Here is a 15,373-nt window from a genome sequence, read left to right as displayed (position 1 = left end):
ACGTGAGAACATTCCTCCACAAATCCGCGTTGACGGCATTGAGCTTCGTATTACGGAATGGGGGAGTAGGCATGACAATATGGGTTTGCAAAAGAAATGAACACACTTTGAAAATAAGAAAAATATGAAAATTATTTTTCCCAAATCAAATTAGTACTCTATGTAAATGAAAATCACTTTTGCTTGCAAGTAGTGAAAAAATATCATACAAAAATTGTGTCTAAAGATAATTTAATATTATAATGGTAAGTTTTCGTGAGAATTACTGAAAATTCATAAAAAACAGTTTAAATTAGGGTCAGAACAACGTTCTTCTAGTAGGTAATTAACGCAAAGAAAAAATTTTCATACAAATTTTAGCAATTTAAAACTGCCTTAGGGCCGACTAATCTGATAGAGAATAGTTTGCCTCATACAAACAAACAAACTCGACACCATTCCGCCGTCAACGCGAATAAGGAGAGGAAAAAATAATAGCGGAAGGAGAAAACACTCAAATTTGTCTCTGTTCGGGCCAGTGTTGCCAAATGTCTTTTACAAAAATCAGGATGCATGAGGAGTAAAAATCAGGAAAATCCGAAATATTGACACCATTGGTCTGAAGGAAACCAAATAAAAAGAATGAGAGAAAGGAGTAATTACAGAGTATTTCTTTGGCTGTTGCATGTCGAGATGGAGTATAGAAGGTGGGAAGATTCACGGGTTTTGGTTGTGTTAAATTTGATTCTATTAGTAGCTATTTGTCAGATAGCAGTTCACATATCAAGCATATCAGTCAGTTAATCAAATGGTACAAAATTGAATGTGTCAACGAATAGCCCCGAGAGAAGATTACAGAATCTAATTACATATATTTTTTTAATAATCCGTTTATTTTTACAGACTCAGTTACATAGGTTTAAAGGAGCCAAACTCTTAACTATATTTTTACTGGATTATATTAACATGTTTCCTTGATTATATGGTTTTATGGTTTATATGGTTAATAATATGGTTAAAATAGGAAACCGATTACTCGCGGTCGACTCGAGTTTAGAAGGGTGACACATTTTCATTAGAAAAAGGATGAGATCTAAGGAGATTGTAACAATGTTCACACTCACAATCACATTCACATTCAGATTCTCATTCTCACTCAAACTTCACACTCAATTCTTAAAACTATTCTTACATCTAATATGTTTTTGTAATTTAACTTATTTTAATGTTAGTAGGAAGGGAACCGATAGTTCGCTAAGGACGAAAAGGAGGGAAAAAGGTTGTAAGAACAATCACACTTGAAGATCGATAGCTTTAAGGAAAACATATATTTGGGACATGTAATCAAGATCTAACCGAGCCAACACATCTCTCACCGGCACATTGGGCTGCTTCCTCGAGCCCGAAGGGAGTTTTCTAAATTCGTTCTGGCGACAAGATACAACTCGCACAACCAAACAACGTGTTCGATGTCATGGTATCCATGGCCACAAACGCAGATATTGCTGTCGAAAAGTGAACAGTGATTGGACATGAGTCGGGAGAAGGTGCGAATTGAAGTCCCGACTCAAGTCCAGTCTTTTGAACCATGGTTTGAGTCTAACCTTAAGAATAACTGAGTTGAGCCAACGGTCCAATTCATCTTCGTTCCATTTGCGTTGCCAGTTAGCGAGGGTATTTTTACGGACTAAAGAGTAAATTTCATTGAAGGCGATTTAACGCTGATGAATGTCGCCTTCAATCGCACCCACCGTTGCTAATGAGTCAGCCCTCTCATTACTCGGAATTGAGCAATGTGGAGGGACCCAGACAGAGGCGATGACATAACAACGTCTGGATAAAGCCTTCAAAATTTCTCGTATTCTCTCAAGGAAGTACGGTGAGTGCTTTTCCGGTCTCACTGAATAGATAGCTTCGACAGAGCTAATACTATCCCTTATAATGTAATAGTGTTCAACAGGTCGTGAGGCGACGCTGTCCAGCGCCCAGTGAATTGCTACCAATTCAGCAATGTACACTGAGCAAGGATGAAAACTGTGGGAGGTGCTAGAAAATTCGTTGAACACTCCAAATCCTGTGGACTCGAATATACTATAACAATTGATACACCCATACTTTGCTTCGAAGATCGTTGGAATGAGCTCCGATTGATGATAATCTGGAATGCTATGGATAACCTGCTTCATGGACAGATTAAAATGCACAGAGGAATTGATGTAGTCAAGAAAATAAACACGGTTGGGAATATACGAAGAAGGATCAACCTGTATGGAGATGAATTCATGATATGAACTCATGAATCCAGAGTGAAAATTTAGCTCGATCATGGATGTTATGGATGTTACCACTACATCAGATCGCCTCCACGAGGAACCGAAGAGATAATAAATTGAAGCGATCTTTAAGTGGGAGTACGCCTGCCAAAACCTTGAGACTCATGGTATGCGTTAAGGGCATACATCCCAACGCAATATGTGCCAGAAAGTGCCATACCCCATCACTGAGAGAATAGTTGTTCGATACAACATTCTAAGATCTTCGGGGTGGGCTCCCCACATAGAAGACCCATCAGTAAAGTACATATTATAACAATTGATACACCCATACTTTACTTTGAAGATCGTTGGAATGAGCTCCTAGCCCAATGGCCCAGGTTGAAAATTTGTTCAAAGTATCTTGTAAGGGTTCTTGCAGGTCGGATTCGTTTGATCCTACGGCAGACACCACTCCATCATCTCCAAGTTGTCTTCGATTGCAATTTTGTGTAAGGAAATTGTCAATATAGCTTACACATAAGTTGTACAAAAGGGGACTTAAACATGAGTCCTGGGGGAGTCCATGTAGGAGACCCGAATTACTGTCGAATTTTCGTGAGAAAAGTTCAAATGTTTCTCACAAAGCAAGTTATATAACATATTATTCAATAGAGGCGGCAGACCCCGAGAGTGTCATTTGTCTGACAAAACCACTATTAAAACAGAATCAAAGGCCCCCTTTGTGTCCAAGAATACTTAAGCCATTTGATTTTTTTTTTCGGCATAAGCCATTTGATTTTTTTTTTCGGCATAAGCCATTTGAATTTTTGAAGAAAACAATGCAAGACAACCTGCGGAATTCATATTGTGTATCTGAGAGGAGGCCATTTGTTTCAACCCATCGATCAAGCCGAAACAAGGTCATTTTCTCCAACAATTTCCGAATACAAGACAGCATTGCTATTGGGGGATACGAATTGAAGTCGGACGCGGGTTTTCCAGGTTTTTGAATAGCTATAACTCGTTCTTGTCTCCAATCATCTGGAACAATATTATGCTCCAGGAACAGATCAAATAAATTCAACAAGCGATGTTTCGCCACATCGGGGAGGTTTTTCAGCAAGTTGAACTTAATTCTATCCGATCCTGTAGAAGAATTGTTACATGAAAGGTGAGCAAGAAAGAATTCTACCATCGAAAACTCGGTATCAAGATCGCACCTATCTTGTGAAATATCTCGAACAATTTTTTGCACGGGAACAGAGTTAGGACAAACCTTCCGTGCAAAATTCAAAATCCTTCGATGTGAATATTATTTGCTTTCATTCGTTGAAGAGACTTCTCATGTTTCGAGCCACTTTCCATATTTTTTTCATTGACGTTTCTCGTGACAATCCTCTCACGTAATTTCGCCAATAAGCACGTTTTTTCCTTTGATCAAGTTTTTAAATTGATTTTCAAGGGCCAAAAATTCGTTTGAAAATTCTCAATGGTTCCACGTTTCCGAAAAACTTTAAATGCATTCGATTTTTCTACATAAAGCTTGGAGCTATCCCACCAAGGATTGGGAGGCCTTCGACGTATAGTGGAACCTGAGATGGGTTTTGTTTGAGCGCGAACCTCGCTGTCATAGATCAAACGTGAAAGGAAGTTATGCTCCTCCAATGGAGATAAACTCTCTGGAATTAATGGATAGAGCAATCGCGCCCGCATATTTTTTTTCCAGTCGATGTGTCTTTGAGGTCATATGCCATGTTCAGAGGAATTTGACTCAATGGTGATGGAAATGTTGATTGGCAAGTGATCACTACTGTTGGGATCCTGGATTACATTCCACTTGCAATCTAACGGTAGTGAATTCGAAAAGTCAAGAGCACTTGGGTTAGCAGGAGGTTAAGGTACACGTGTTGTTTCCCCCGTATTCAAAACTGTCATATTGAAGCTGTTACAAAGATCGATTGATCACAAATCAAAAGATCGACAAAGAAATTGTTGATATATAATGAACGGTTGTCACTGTACTGTTCGCCCAGGCCATTTTAAAAAAGAAGGCTATTTTGTTACTGCGGCCATCTTGGATTTGAATTTCCATAAATAGCTGTGTTCTTCTGGTCAATCTCTTTCATTTGATACCCATATAGATGGGGTTTGACAAAATATGTAATCCGCCATTTTGGATTTTCAAGATCATGAAATACGCAGTTTTATAATGACTGCAGAGATGAAGATGTATTCCAAATTTCAGATCAATCGGTCAACAGGAAGGAGGTCAAATTTCTATTAATGTGGTACAGCGCTATAGACGAACATGTTACATACAAACATGTTACAGCTAAATAAAACCCTCAAAAACTCGAGGGCGATTAGCCTCTCCTTCATTGCGACGCTTCCACCGCTTTTAACACACTTCGATAAGCGATTAGGCTCTCCTGCTCCACATCCCATAGAAACTCCTGTCTCTTCCTTTTGCGGTTTCGCACCGCATACATCGCCTGCAAATGCATCGATATCTCTTATGCTGAAGATCAATCTTAAGATAGCATCCGGCGATAGAATGAAGCCAAGCACAATGGAGCGCGCGGCCGAAATCGGCATTATGCAAAATCATCCTATATCGCTCAAATTGAAACGACACATGATAAAAAAAGCAACGCAAAAGCGTTTTCACATTCTCAATCGCTTCTCGGTATCTTCCCTGCTTGGCGTGTGATGATAGAATGTGGCCAAGCAGGTCAGGTCAGGTTTTGTATTATAGAGACTTTAAACTTTCAGTTCATTCGTCTCTAGCCTTGAGAAAGACCCTTGGAAATCTACTCTACTCCTGCACTACACCTCCACCCTCATTGTCTTGAGAAAGGCACTCGATCCCTCGCTGTCCAGCTCGTCCAGCAACTATGTTGTCCAGTCGGTGTCCGCACAAAGAATGATGGGCCAGGCTTCACCATCGCTTTCTTTATATAGTCAAATAGTCTACGTTGTAGCGACCCTTATACATAATCTCTTTTGCGTTCCCCACTCGTCGTTGTCCCTACGTTTCGTCCGTTTCTGTGGTTGCCTGTAATGAGTAGCCGTTTGCTGCGGTAGCGCAGACAAAATGTATGGGAAAATAGGGATTTATTTCTTCCAATTTTCATCAATTTGAGTTTTACATGAACTGAAAAATCGTTATGTAGAGCAAATAAAAATTGCTGAGAATATTTCCTATTAATTCATGTACATGGAATCAAAATCCATCAAATAGTTGAAAAGGTATTAACGTTCAAAAACTGAACACTTTTCCACATCGAAATATTGAAATGGGCCCCTATATTGAAAGGTTAGACGTAGTCCTACGTCAAAATTTGAATGTATCCAATTTAGGGATACGACAGTTCCACTGTAAAACAGTGATATCTCCCTGTTTACATTAGACATCATGAGAGATAATCGTTGCAAGGAGGGGCCATATTTGCATCAGTTGTTGCAAAATTGTCTTTTATACTGGAAGCATTAAAATGATAATGGTTCTGATGGAATCGGAAACATTAAAACACGTGAAGATAAGATCCACAATGTCAGTCAACTTTATAAATCCCGATTGGGAAGCTGAACTTGACGGAAAAAACAGGGTCAGTTGGGATTTCTGATGTTCCCTCAAATGGTGTGCCCTCCTTAGTTGTGTCCGCTTCCATTTCGCCAACTGGAGAAGATATTGTGTGTGGAGATTGGTTGCTGTTGTTGTTGGGCCAGTGGAGAAACGCCCTTTAAAGTTTCCTCAAACGTGCGCTTGGAGCGTTCCTTTAAAGATCGCTTCTGTTTCTCCCAGCGACTCCTGTAAATTTCACAAGCTGAGAGCACGTGTGAGGTTCCTCCGCAATATTGACATCTATGCTCAGTCGCACTGCAGGATTCGCCCTCATGTTGCTCTCCGCAAGTGACACAGCGCTCCTTGTTGACGCAATAAGCTGCTGTGTGACCAACTGATTTGCATTTCTGGCAATTTTATTTGTTCGTTCGTCAGACCCGTTTCAGATATCACCCCTTAATTTCTACGTTATGGGAGGGAATGAACGTGCGATATTAGAGAGTGAAATGTTGATCAGCAACAATCTCGTTTGCGTGTTTCCGGTTATTTACGATAATTCACAATTTGTTCGGTCTAACCCTGCGAAATTCAGATACAGAAGTGTAACTGGCCAGTTCTTTCATGATCTGAATCACGTTAAGGCCTTTTCCATTTGTTTTTGGCCGGAGGAAAGCAACCCACGGGTCAGTTCCAGTTGCATCTTCTAGATAAACTCTGACATGGGGAGCGGATACAACAGAGGGGGAGGACGAGGGTTGAGTTCGATCGGGAACATGAGAAGAGGGAAGCGAAAATTGATGATGGAAGAGTGGGAGTATCGGAGGATTGAGGGAGGCTTGTTAGGATGAGCGGATTCGTTCCCAGAAGAAGTATCTTCCTTAGGAGGGACGCGTTTATGTTTTTTCCCAGGCCTTTTTTGTATGGGTTTTAGTATCGGAAATCTCCATCTCTGGAGATCCTCCACTATTCTCCTTCCTATGAAAACTTTTGTCTTCTTGACTCACTTTCACATACCCACGCAACTAACTACTGGACTAAAAAACAAAATAAAAAATAGAAATAAAAAACTATTATTTTCAGTTGGAATTCTAATAAAAATCACTCAAACTAATAATCTAAATGGTTTTCTACAACCCCATTCTGGGAAAGATACCAAAACACGCGCTCCTATGTGTACCACACAATGGGAATAACACAACAATAGGTAACTTCGTTCTATTCTACCTGGTATGATACCGATGAGGCCATGAATGGAACCGTTATACAGTCCACCGATCCAGCGTTGTCGGAGGGGTGCTGTTTCGCCGCTGTTCCTGATGCTTCGGCCGCTTTACTTTGCAACGCACGGGATAACACGCGAGAGAAAACCGAGGATAATGCGGCTGGCTCCTACAAGCAATGAGCGAGGAATGATGAACCCAACCTTGTCTGTCGGCTTTTTTTAATGATTTCATCGTAGTGGAGGCGAATTGTGAGTCCTGAATTGAGGATAACTCCCAGGTCATATGATAAACGCGTACAAAAGGCTGGCTGGTGATATTGTAGTCGTAGGCAGTGATGTCCATATCCTCTGTGTAGCGAAGAGAAACTTAAATTCGCCCACTCACTCCGTCATTCCCAACGAGAGCGCTCCTCTTTAGCCTATAATCACCACAGTTCTAGATATGTGCGAACGCAAGATGGGTGGAAGATCCGTTTTTTTTTACTCAACGCTTGGTCGCTTTAGAGTGCGGAAAGAGAACGCACAAACTTTCTACAGTGCAGCGGATAAATTCATTGAAATTATATTTTGGTGTGCTCTTGACTGTGCGCTCTGACTGACGCGCTGGTTGATGCTCTGGGGGATGCGCACAGGTAAAAGAACAGAAGTGGCTTTCGATTAACTTAGCGCTGTGGTTCGCTGAAAAAAGTGAACCGTGGTAAAACATGTGCGTGGATTATATGTCGAATGAGATATAGAAGTACAATTATACATCGGCTGTGGGAAGGCTGACTTCTGCGACAAATTGAACACATTCCCCCTTATTTCACGCGGCGAGTGACGTGAGATAGCAAAGTTCCTCGATTCATTGTACTACCTTACTTTTCAACTTCTTTTTTGACGTAGGACTACGTCTAACCGGAAGATATAGGGGGTGAAATGGAAATCTAGGCACTGAACAAGTAGGAAAAAATGCAAGATTTGGAACGCTTATAACTCGAGCATTTCTCAATAGATCGCAAAGGTTTTTGCATCAATTGATAGGAAATATATCTACGCATCTATCATAACGAATAACATTTCATTTTTCTTGAGATAAATAATTGAATAATTGTGAAATATCAAGCATTGTCCAATTGCACTATGTGCCCATTTTTGATTGGTCCATTTTGTGCTCCTCAAATCGTACCGACCAATACGGGCAACCAGAGCAGCAGCGAAATAGAATGAAGCACGATTGGAAAGGAAAAAGAAAAAAAATGAACGAAACATTGGTCGCAGTCTCACACATGCGTAATTCTCGAGCCAGCCAGTCAGCTTAAAAATCCCCGCTCCGCTGCCGTAACGATCATTCTTTGTGTGGACACCGACTGGACAACATCGTTGCTGGACGAGCTGGACGGCGAGGGATCGAGTGCCTTTCTCAAGGCAAGAGGGTGGAGGTGGTAGCGTTGAAGTAGAGTAGAGTTTTCAAAGGGCCTTTCTCAAGGCTAGAGACGAATGAACCGCAAAAGTTTAAAGTCTCTATAATACAATAACTTCCTTCCTTCCGTAACGATAATTCTCATTCAAACCGTACACCACATCAGTTCGCATCACAACACATCAACGAACGATCCCAAGCAGCCATGTCTGGACATGGAGGAAAAGTGAAGGGAAAGGCAGAATCCCGCTCGAACCGTGTTGGTCTCGAGTTCCCCGCAAGGGTAGCTAGGCCGAGCGCGTTAGTACCAGTGCACCAGTCCACCTAGTCGGCGTTATATAGTTTCGGCCGCCGAAGTGATCGAGTTAGCTGGCAAAGCTGCTCGCGACGATAAGAAAACCCGCATTCGGAACAGAACACATTCGGTTCGGTGGACATCAAGACAACAGGCAGTTGCAGCGAGTGGCAAACGCAATCGCAAAACGGCAGCTGGTAGCAGAAGAAAAAAGTTTGTTCTTTATACAAACTGCTTTGGTGGCAAATCCAGAACAAGGCGGCATCGAGGGCGTTCGAAATGTTTTTTTTCAAAACCACGAGTACAAAGTTTTCTAAATTGGAACCATTCCATAAAACACGGCGCTTATCAGGGCCATTAAACCTTTCAAAAAAGAGTTTAGGAAATACAGTTCAATGCTTTCTAAAATAATATCCAAAATAATAATAAAACACAAATAGATTTTTTCATAATTTGTTTGCCAGGATCTGATGAGTATGTGAATTTGTCAGTTGTTCTGAGCTTATTGATAGTTGGGGACTTTCCTGATTATTCAATTTTCACCAATTCTCAAATTGTTTCCAGATTGAAAGTACAGTAATTTACAATTAGTTCGACAGTTAGCTAATTGGACGGACATGTAATACGACATATTTAGTTGGACATTTTTGTAAGCATAGAGATCCAAATTATGACCCCACATTGAAAGTCGACACTGTACCACTGTCATCGCAAATGTTCAATTACAGGTTAAAATCGCCTCCAATGCGACACTGAGTGGTGCTTCGGCACGTCGTGGGGTCTTTTAAATTGATTATTCAGTTTTCACAAACCCATGTATGGTGTCCGAATTAAAAGTGGCTTCAAATTACAACACATTGTATGCAGGATGGCATTAACGAATTTTCTCGGTAGCAAGAACTGCTTTCTTTGGTTGATAACTGATGTTGAAAATTGACTGACGTTACATCTGCATTGCATAGAGAAATAACTAAGGAGCAACACGATGAGCTATGTATTTCCTGCTGCTCTGTTCTTATTTTAAAGGACTTTAATCCGAAGGTCATTCGTCCTTTTTTTTCCCTGTATTTTCCCTGTACTGTTGGTTTTTCAGAACGCTTATAGCTCGTTTATTTCTCGACAGATCGTAGAGTTCGTCTCCAAAACCTCAGTTCTTTTTCATTTTTATTTACTTTGTTTGCGGAGACTACAAATCTTACAATTCATACAAGTAATACAGAGTAAACAGTAAACTAATCCATTTTTCAGGTAGATAGGTAGGTATTCACGTAGGAGAAGAAAATAAAACAATATATTTAAAATATATATTTAGCAAAAGTTGTCCCCTTTGTATAGTCCTACGTCACTCCGGTTATGTCACCGACATTACCCACCCGTCTTTTTGATACCCGAGTCGATAACATATGAGGACACGACTTCAAATCTCACCCAGTGACAAACTATAGTCACGCCATTCGCCTACGGGAATGCAGTGACTTGAGCAATCTCACCTAATTCGCCGCGCGGAATAAAGGGGATTGTCTTATCCTAAATTCTGAAGCGCTACTCACGTTATTATGTTCAATTTAGCCATCAGGTAGCGGGTCAGTGTGCGTTATTCAAATTCTGTGAGCTGCAGCGATCAGGGTTACCAAAATATCTGTGTTTTCGATCTGAAAAAATCTTTTTATCTTAACAGTTTGGCTGAAAAGTTCATAAGGTTCATAAGGTTGAGATGGCGCCTGTTGCAAAAATCTACTTGACTATCACAAAGCATCATCTTTCAATGGATACGTGTCATAATTTGACAGCAATGTGTCGATTGGTTCGTAAGTTACAGCATTGAGAATAAAGGCAATCGAAGGAATTATGTTGAATAATAAAATTGAATTTTGCAAAAAAAAAAATTGTTTTACTGTGTTACCTTATAAACATTTCAGCCGAACTGGTAGTTTTGTCCCAGAAAAACTGTATTGAAATCTGTATAAAACTTCTATAACTATAACATTGTACTACATAAATATCCTTATTATAATACATTTCTATAATTGAAAAATATGTATGATCGATGCAGTAATTTAATAGGTATTGTAATATAAGAACGAGACTATCACGTATGAAAAAGAGACATAAAGTTGCTATTAAGACATGTGTTTACGATACGGATAGTTTCAGAAAGAATTTTTTTCATTCAAAATAAATTAGTTGGGTATATTTTTCATAGAAATTCATATTCTTGAATTGAATCTTCGTCGTGGAACCATTTTAAAGATTTTTTTTGTGCTGAGCATTACTGTCGAAAAGACGGGTGGGTAATGTCGGGGACATAACCGGAATGACGTAGAACTATACGAAGGGGGTAACTTTTGTTAAATATATTTTTAAATTTATTGTTCTATTTTTTAGGGGTCCACACGGTTTGTACTCTAGTGGCACATGCTCACAGGATAGAGACAAATTGGGAGACTCAGCTAAAGGGGTGAACGAGACGAACGAACGAAAAACAAAAGGAAGCGACAGTAAAAAAAAGCCATCGTATGTAAATAACTCTCAATAACTCTTAATAATTTGGTGGCCCTGAAAAGCGCCAATATATTTTGTATCGTTCTCACGATGTCGAAGGTTTTGTCCTCATTTTGCAGAAGCACTATTCTCGACAGATTGAATGCAGTCTCAGGCACTGGTGTGCTGGATTGATTCCACGAAAGCGACTAGCTCAAACCGTACAAAACTAACGGCCGATGAAATGTTTGTAGTCTGCGGAGGCTCTTAGAGTATGAGCGCCACACAATTAAAACTCCTTGCCCGCTTTCGCCGTTGCCATCGCTACGCTCATGACACTGCTCCTCAGAACTTCCGTTCTGCTCCGTGGTTAGAAAATGAATAATGGTTTCGAAAAGCGACAACCAAATTTATTCCATTCCACTGGCGGTAGAACCACAAGTGGGAGAGTTTTACAATATGGTTCTTTACTTGTATCCAAATTATATTCCGCTGTTACTCTGGTTGCTCCTTTTAGTCGGTACCATTTGAGAAGCACATATCGAACCAATCAAAAATGGGCCCAAAATGCATTTGGATAATGCTTGATATTTCACAATTATTCAATTGTTTATCTTAAAAAAGAAAATGTTATTCATTGTGTTAGACGCGTAGAAATACTTCCTATCAATTAATGCAAACACCTTTGCGATCTACTAAGAAATGCTCGAGTTATAAGCGTTCAGAATCTTTTATTTTTTCCTACTTGTTCAGTGTCTATATTTTCATTTTACCCCCCCCTAACCGGAAGATGTTAGACGTAGTTCTACGTCAAAAATGGTATACGAAAACTTAAGTAAGCATTCTGGACAAATGTGGGTTAATGAAGAAATTGGTGTAACTCCTCAAAACAGGGAAAGCTTAGCATCAGTTAGCTTTTCTGTTTTTTGTTTTTGTGTGGTATTCATATCAATGTCTCCCTTAGAAATTCTGGAGTTGATTTCTCGGAACATGGTTTCTAGCTCCTGATGATTTCATTTTTTTAAATATAAAAAGCTTCCATAAAACATCCTGCAAAGACAATTTTCAAATCATCATCTTCAGTATCGAACGGCTTTTAAATTTGCTTAATAATTTGTACATAAAACATGAACGCGAATGGTTCTAAAAGTTGTTTAGTTGCCGAATAAATCTGAAAGACTTCGGGTGCTTCAGTATGGAATGTTTTATTCAACTTAATAATCAGTGGCAAAACGTAGTTAAAAATTATAGGAGGTTGTGTCCAAGATACGACCGCATCGCTGTTATTTTATATAAGTCGCTTGTTTATACCTTCGGATATTGCAATTGAAATTTTCGAAACAACTGCTTAGTAGAATAATCTTTGAAATGGTTTTTCATTGTAGAATCAGGGCCTGATCACGAACTTCACTTCACGGTGAAAACGAAGTGAATTGTATACAATCTTATTACGGCTGTCACCGGGTGTGTAGAATCCAGGAGAGTTCATCCGTCGTGACAACTTTGATGAACTCGGTGTCATTATGAATATCACGATACTGTCATGTCACGGAGAAAAACAGGTATATTTGTCACTTGTGTTTTAGATGGTGAAAGCTAGTCACGCGGAATGGAGTAAGTTTAATTTCGTATTTATTTAGCTTTTTGCTAACATTTTGAATATTGGCTTGTTTTGTTTAAGAAACAAAAGATAAACAAACAGCAATTTACCCGCCTGGTGGCATTTTTAGAACGAAATTCTGACTATCCAGAGGCCGAAAATTTGTTTATGTGGATTCGGTAAATATGCTATGGGATGTAATTAAGGATTAAAAATGTAGTACCCGTAGGCCCATTGAAACATGGCGAAGGTCTACTTCCGATTATCCTCAATGAACAGAAATTTTTTGTTTCTATTTTTAGGATTAGACTAAGAGAGAGTGGCAACACCATAAAATGGCAATGGAGGCCGCTTAATAATCTCTTATTAGAAAGAATGATCATTACTCAATCAATCGATTCATTATTATGATTATGTATAATATTGATTTGTTGATATTTTAAGTATAAAATAATAACTGTAAAGTTTTTCCAACATTGCAGAACAGGTTTTTGTAATTCAAACATTCGCAATTGGTGGACAAGACCCGAATCAGGACGGTAGTTGTGACTAATACGGCCATTGTTGTTATTTCTTTTTACGTAATAGATATTTTCAACGATATTGTTGATTGATGATTCATTGTAGCCCTCGCAAAACAATACACTAGCTGATCGTATGTCGCAATTTATTTCATGTCAATGCATTGTAAAATTACCTCGAACGCTATTCCGGTGGCTTTTTTCGCAATTGACATAGACTCGGCTACAGTCGATTATATACATGTCACACCAGCACCATTATACCACATCTCATAACTACATCAATATATCTTTAGTACCGCATGGAAACAACAACAATGACAACACTCAAATATCATGCTACATGTTATTTAGTATTGTCTCAAAGCAATCGCACCTCTAGGCATCGTTCGTACAACGTAAACCAAGCGCTAAACAAGCGTTCGCCATAGCATGCATACAGAACCACACATTGGTGGCTTCAAGCTACTAGGAATACAAACACTTCTCATCATTTTGCGCAATTCTCAAAAGAAACGCTTTTGTTAATATTACTGGCTTCAAAAAAAGTTGCGTTACTTTCTCATGCTCGAGGGAAGCGCAGCTGTCACCCTTAGTGGAGGAATTTTGGCTACTGGTAAGCGAAACCTAATCACATACAAAACTACAGAACGACATTTACATTCTTGGTGACTAAACAAGCGAAATAAACTCTTTTTGTTAATATCAACAACCTCGAAAACAGTAGCAATGCTTCATTATAATCAATATTAGCGCAAATGCAATCCTAGTTGAAGGCAGTTTTGCGACTGGCACGCGAACCTAAATATCTTATAACATTCCAGTAAGACATTCAAGATGCTTGGTATTCTTCAAATAATTTTTGGAGCATAACCTTAACGCCTGCTTCGCCATAACGTCAGTTTAATGCATTGATGCATTCTCAAAGGCACCAAAGAAGCCGTTTACATTTTCGACCGACGCGCCGAAATCGCCGCCGAAAATGAAACACAAATTTCTGCATTATTCGAGAATTAATCAAGAAAGTGGAACGAAATTTGGCATGTGGAGTTTTTAGGGTGAAATAAATGTTTTATGGTGGTTTGACACTCCTTTCCCTTCTCTGAAGAGAGGCTCCCATACATATAAATTTTGGGCGGGACGAAGTTTGCTGGGTCAGCTAGTTTTCGATAAACGCGCTGATCAACTTCACTTGCGAAGCACAGTGAAATCGATCAAGAGCCATCGGACCAGTGCACTTTATAGAGATTACACCAAAGGTTGTACTAGAATGCCGGCGCTCAGCGCTGGACAAAGAGCACACGATAGCTCCCAGAAGTAAATTTTTAGCAAGAGGGTGGAGCGCACTCGCACCAAGATTTCATCCGACTAGTGGACACTGCCAATTTATATATCCGCCGGTGAATGGAGAATGTGATTTGTTTCTCTGTGGTGTGCGATGACTGTATCCTCAGTGTTGGCATGAACTTCATGCGCTGGTGTATCTTTTCAGTGAAAATGTCATCACTGGTCGTAGGTAGTCGGGGTCAATTGCCGATGAAACGATATTACGTTGTATTTCGAAATTCGTTGACGATGAAGAACGCGTAATGTTATAAGAATAGGGAAAACTCATCGAACTTCATATACACACACACACATCAAACTTACTACCACACCATTCCTCTTCCGTAAGATCCGCCTGCAGCTTCGCAACTGAGGGTGCTTCATCCTTCATCTGTAGCCAGAATATAACTAGTGTGATGCACACATATCTCGGTAGATCCATTTCCATTAATTTGGTGAACTCTAGCACGTAAAAAAAGATTCGTTGACAGATCGGGAAGCTCTTCAAATAATATTGAATCAGTCTTGTGTTTGCGCAGTAAATTTCGCTAGCGAACGAAATCCTACAGCTGATGCTCTCACAGTGATTTTTAACTGTGAGATACGATCGCACGCCGTCCTCTTTCTTGGTCAGTATCATCCAGTCGTCCACGTTCTGCGCGAAAAAATCAGTCAAGCCATCGTAGAGTAGCTTGATTGATTCGTCCGTTTTCGTTTTCTCACCTGA

At 39.7% G+C, this 15,373-nt stretch overlaps 1 protein-coding gene across 6 annotated transcripts in view; it reads right to left on the bottom strand.

Annotated features, from left to right (window-relative positions):
- LOC129771637 (uncharacterized) overlaps positions 1 to 15,373 on the bottom strand; it is a 44,633-nt gene that overhangs the window by 27,450 nt on the left and 1,810 nt on the right. For 5 of the 6 annotated variants that reach the window (XR_008742431.1, XR_008742432.1, XM_055775498.1 and 2 more), the window contains exon 5: positions 14,971 to 15,369. Coding sequence is in view for 3 of the 6 variants with exons in the window: in XM_055775498.1 (XP_055631473.1) it covers positions 14,971 to 15,369 (399 nt within the window). In the remaining 3 variants the exon portion in view is untranslated. Of the gene's footprint in view, positions 1 to 7,023; positions 15,370 to 15,373 lie in introns of all 6 variants that reach the window. The other variant, XR_008742433.1, reaches the window with a different exon arrangement.

This window comes from Toxorhynchites rutilus, chromosome 2 (genome assembly GCF_029784135.1).
Source record: "Toxorhynchites rutilus septentrionalis strain SRP chromosome 2, ASM2978413v1, whole genome shotgun sequence".
Taxonomy (NCBI): domain Eukaryota; kingdom Metazoa; phylum Arthropoda; class Insecta; order Diptera; family Culicidae; genus Toxorhynchites; species Toxorhynchites rutilus.
Note: the sequence above shows the minus strand (reverse complement) of the source record. Positions and strands in the feature narration are given on the sequence as shown.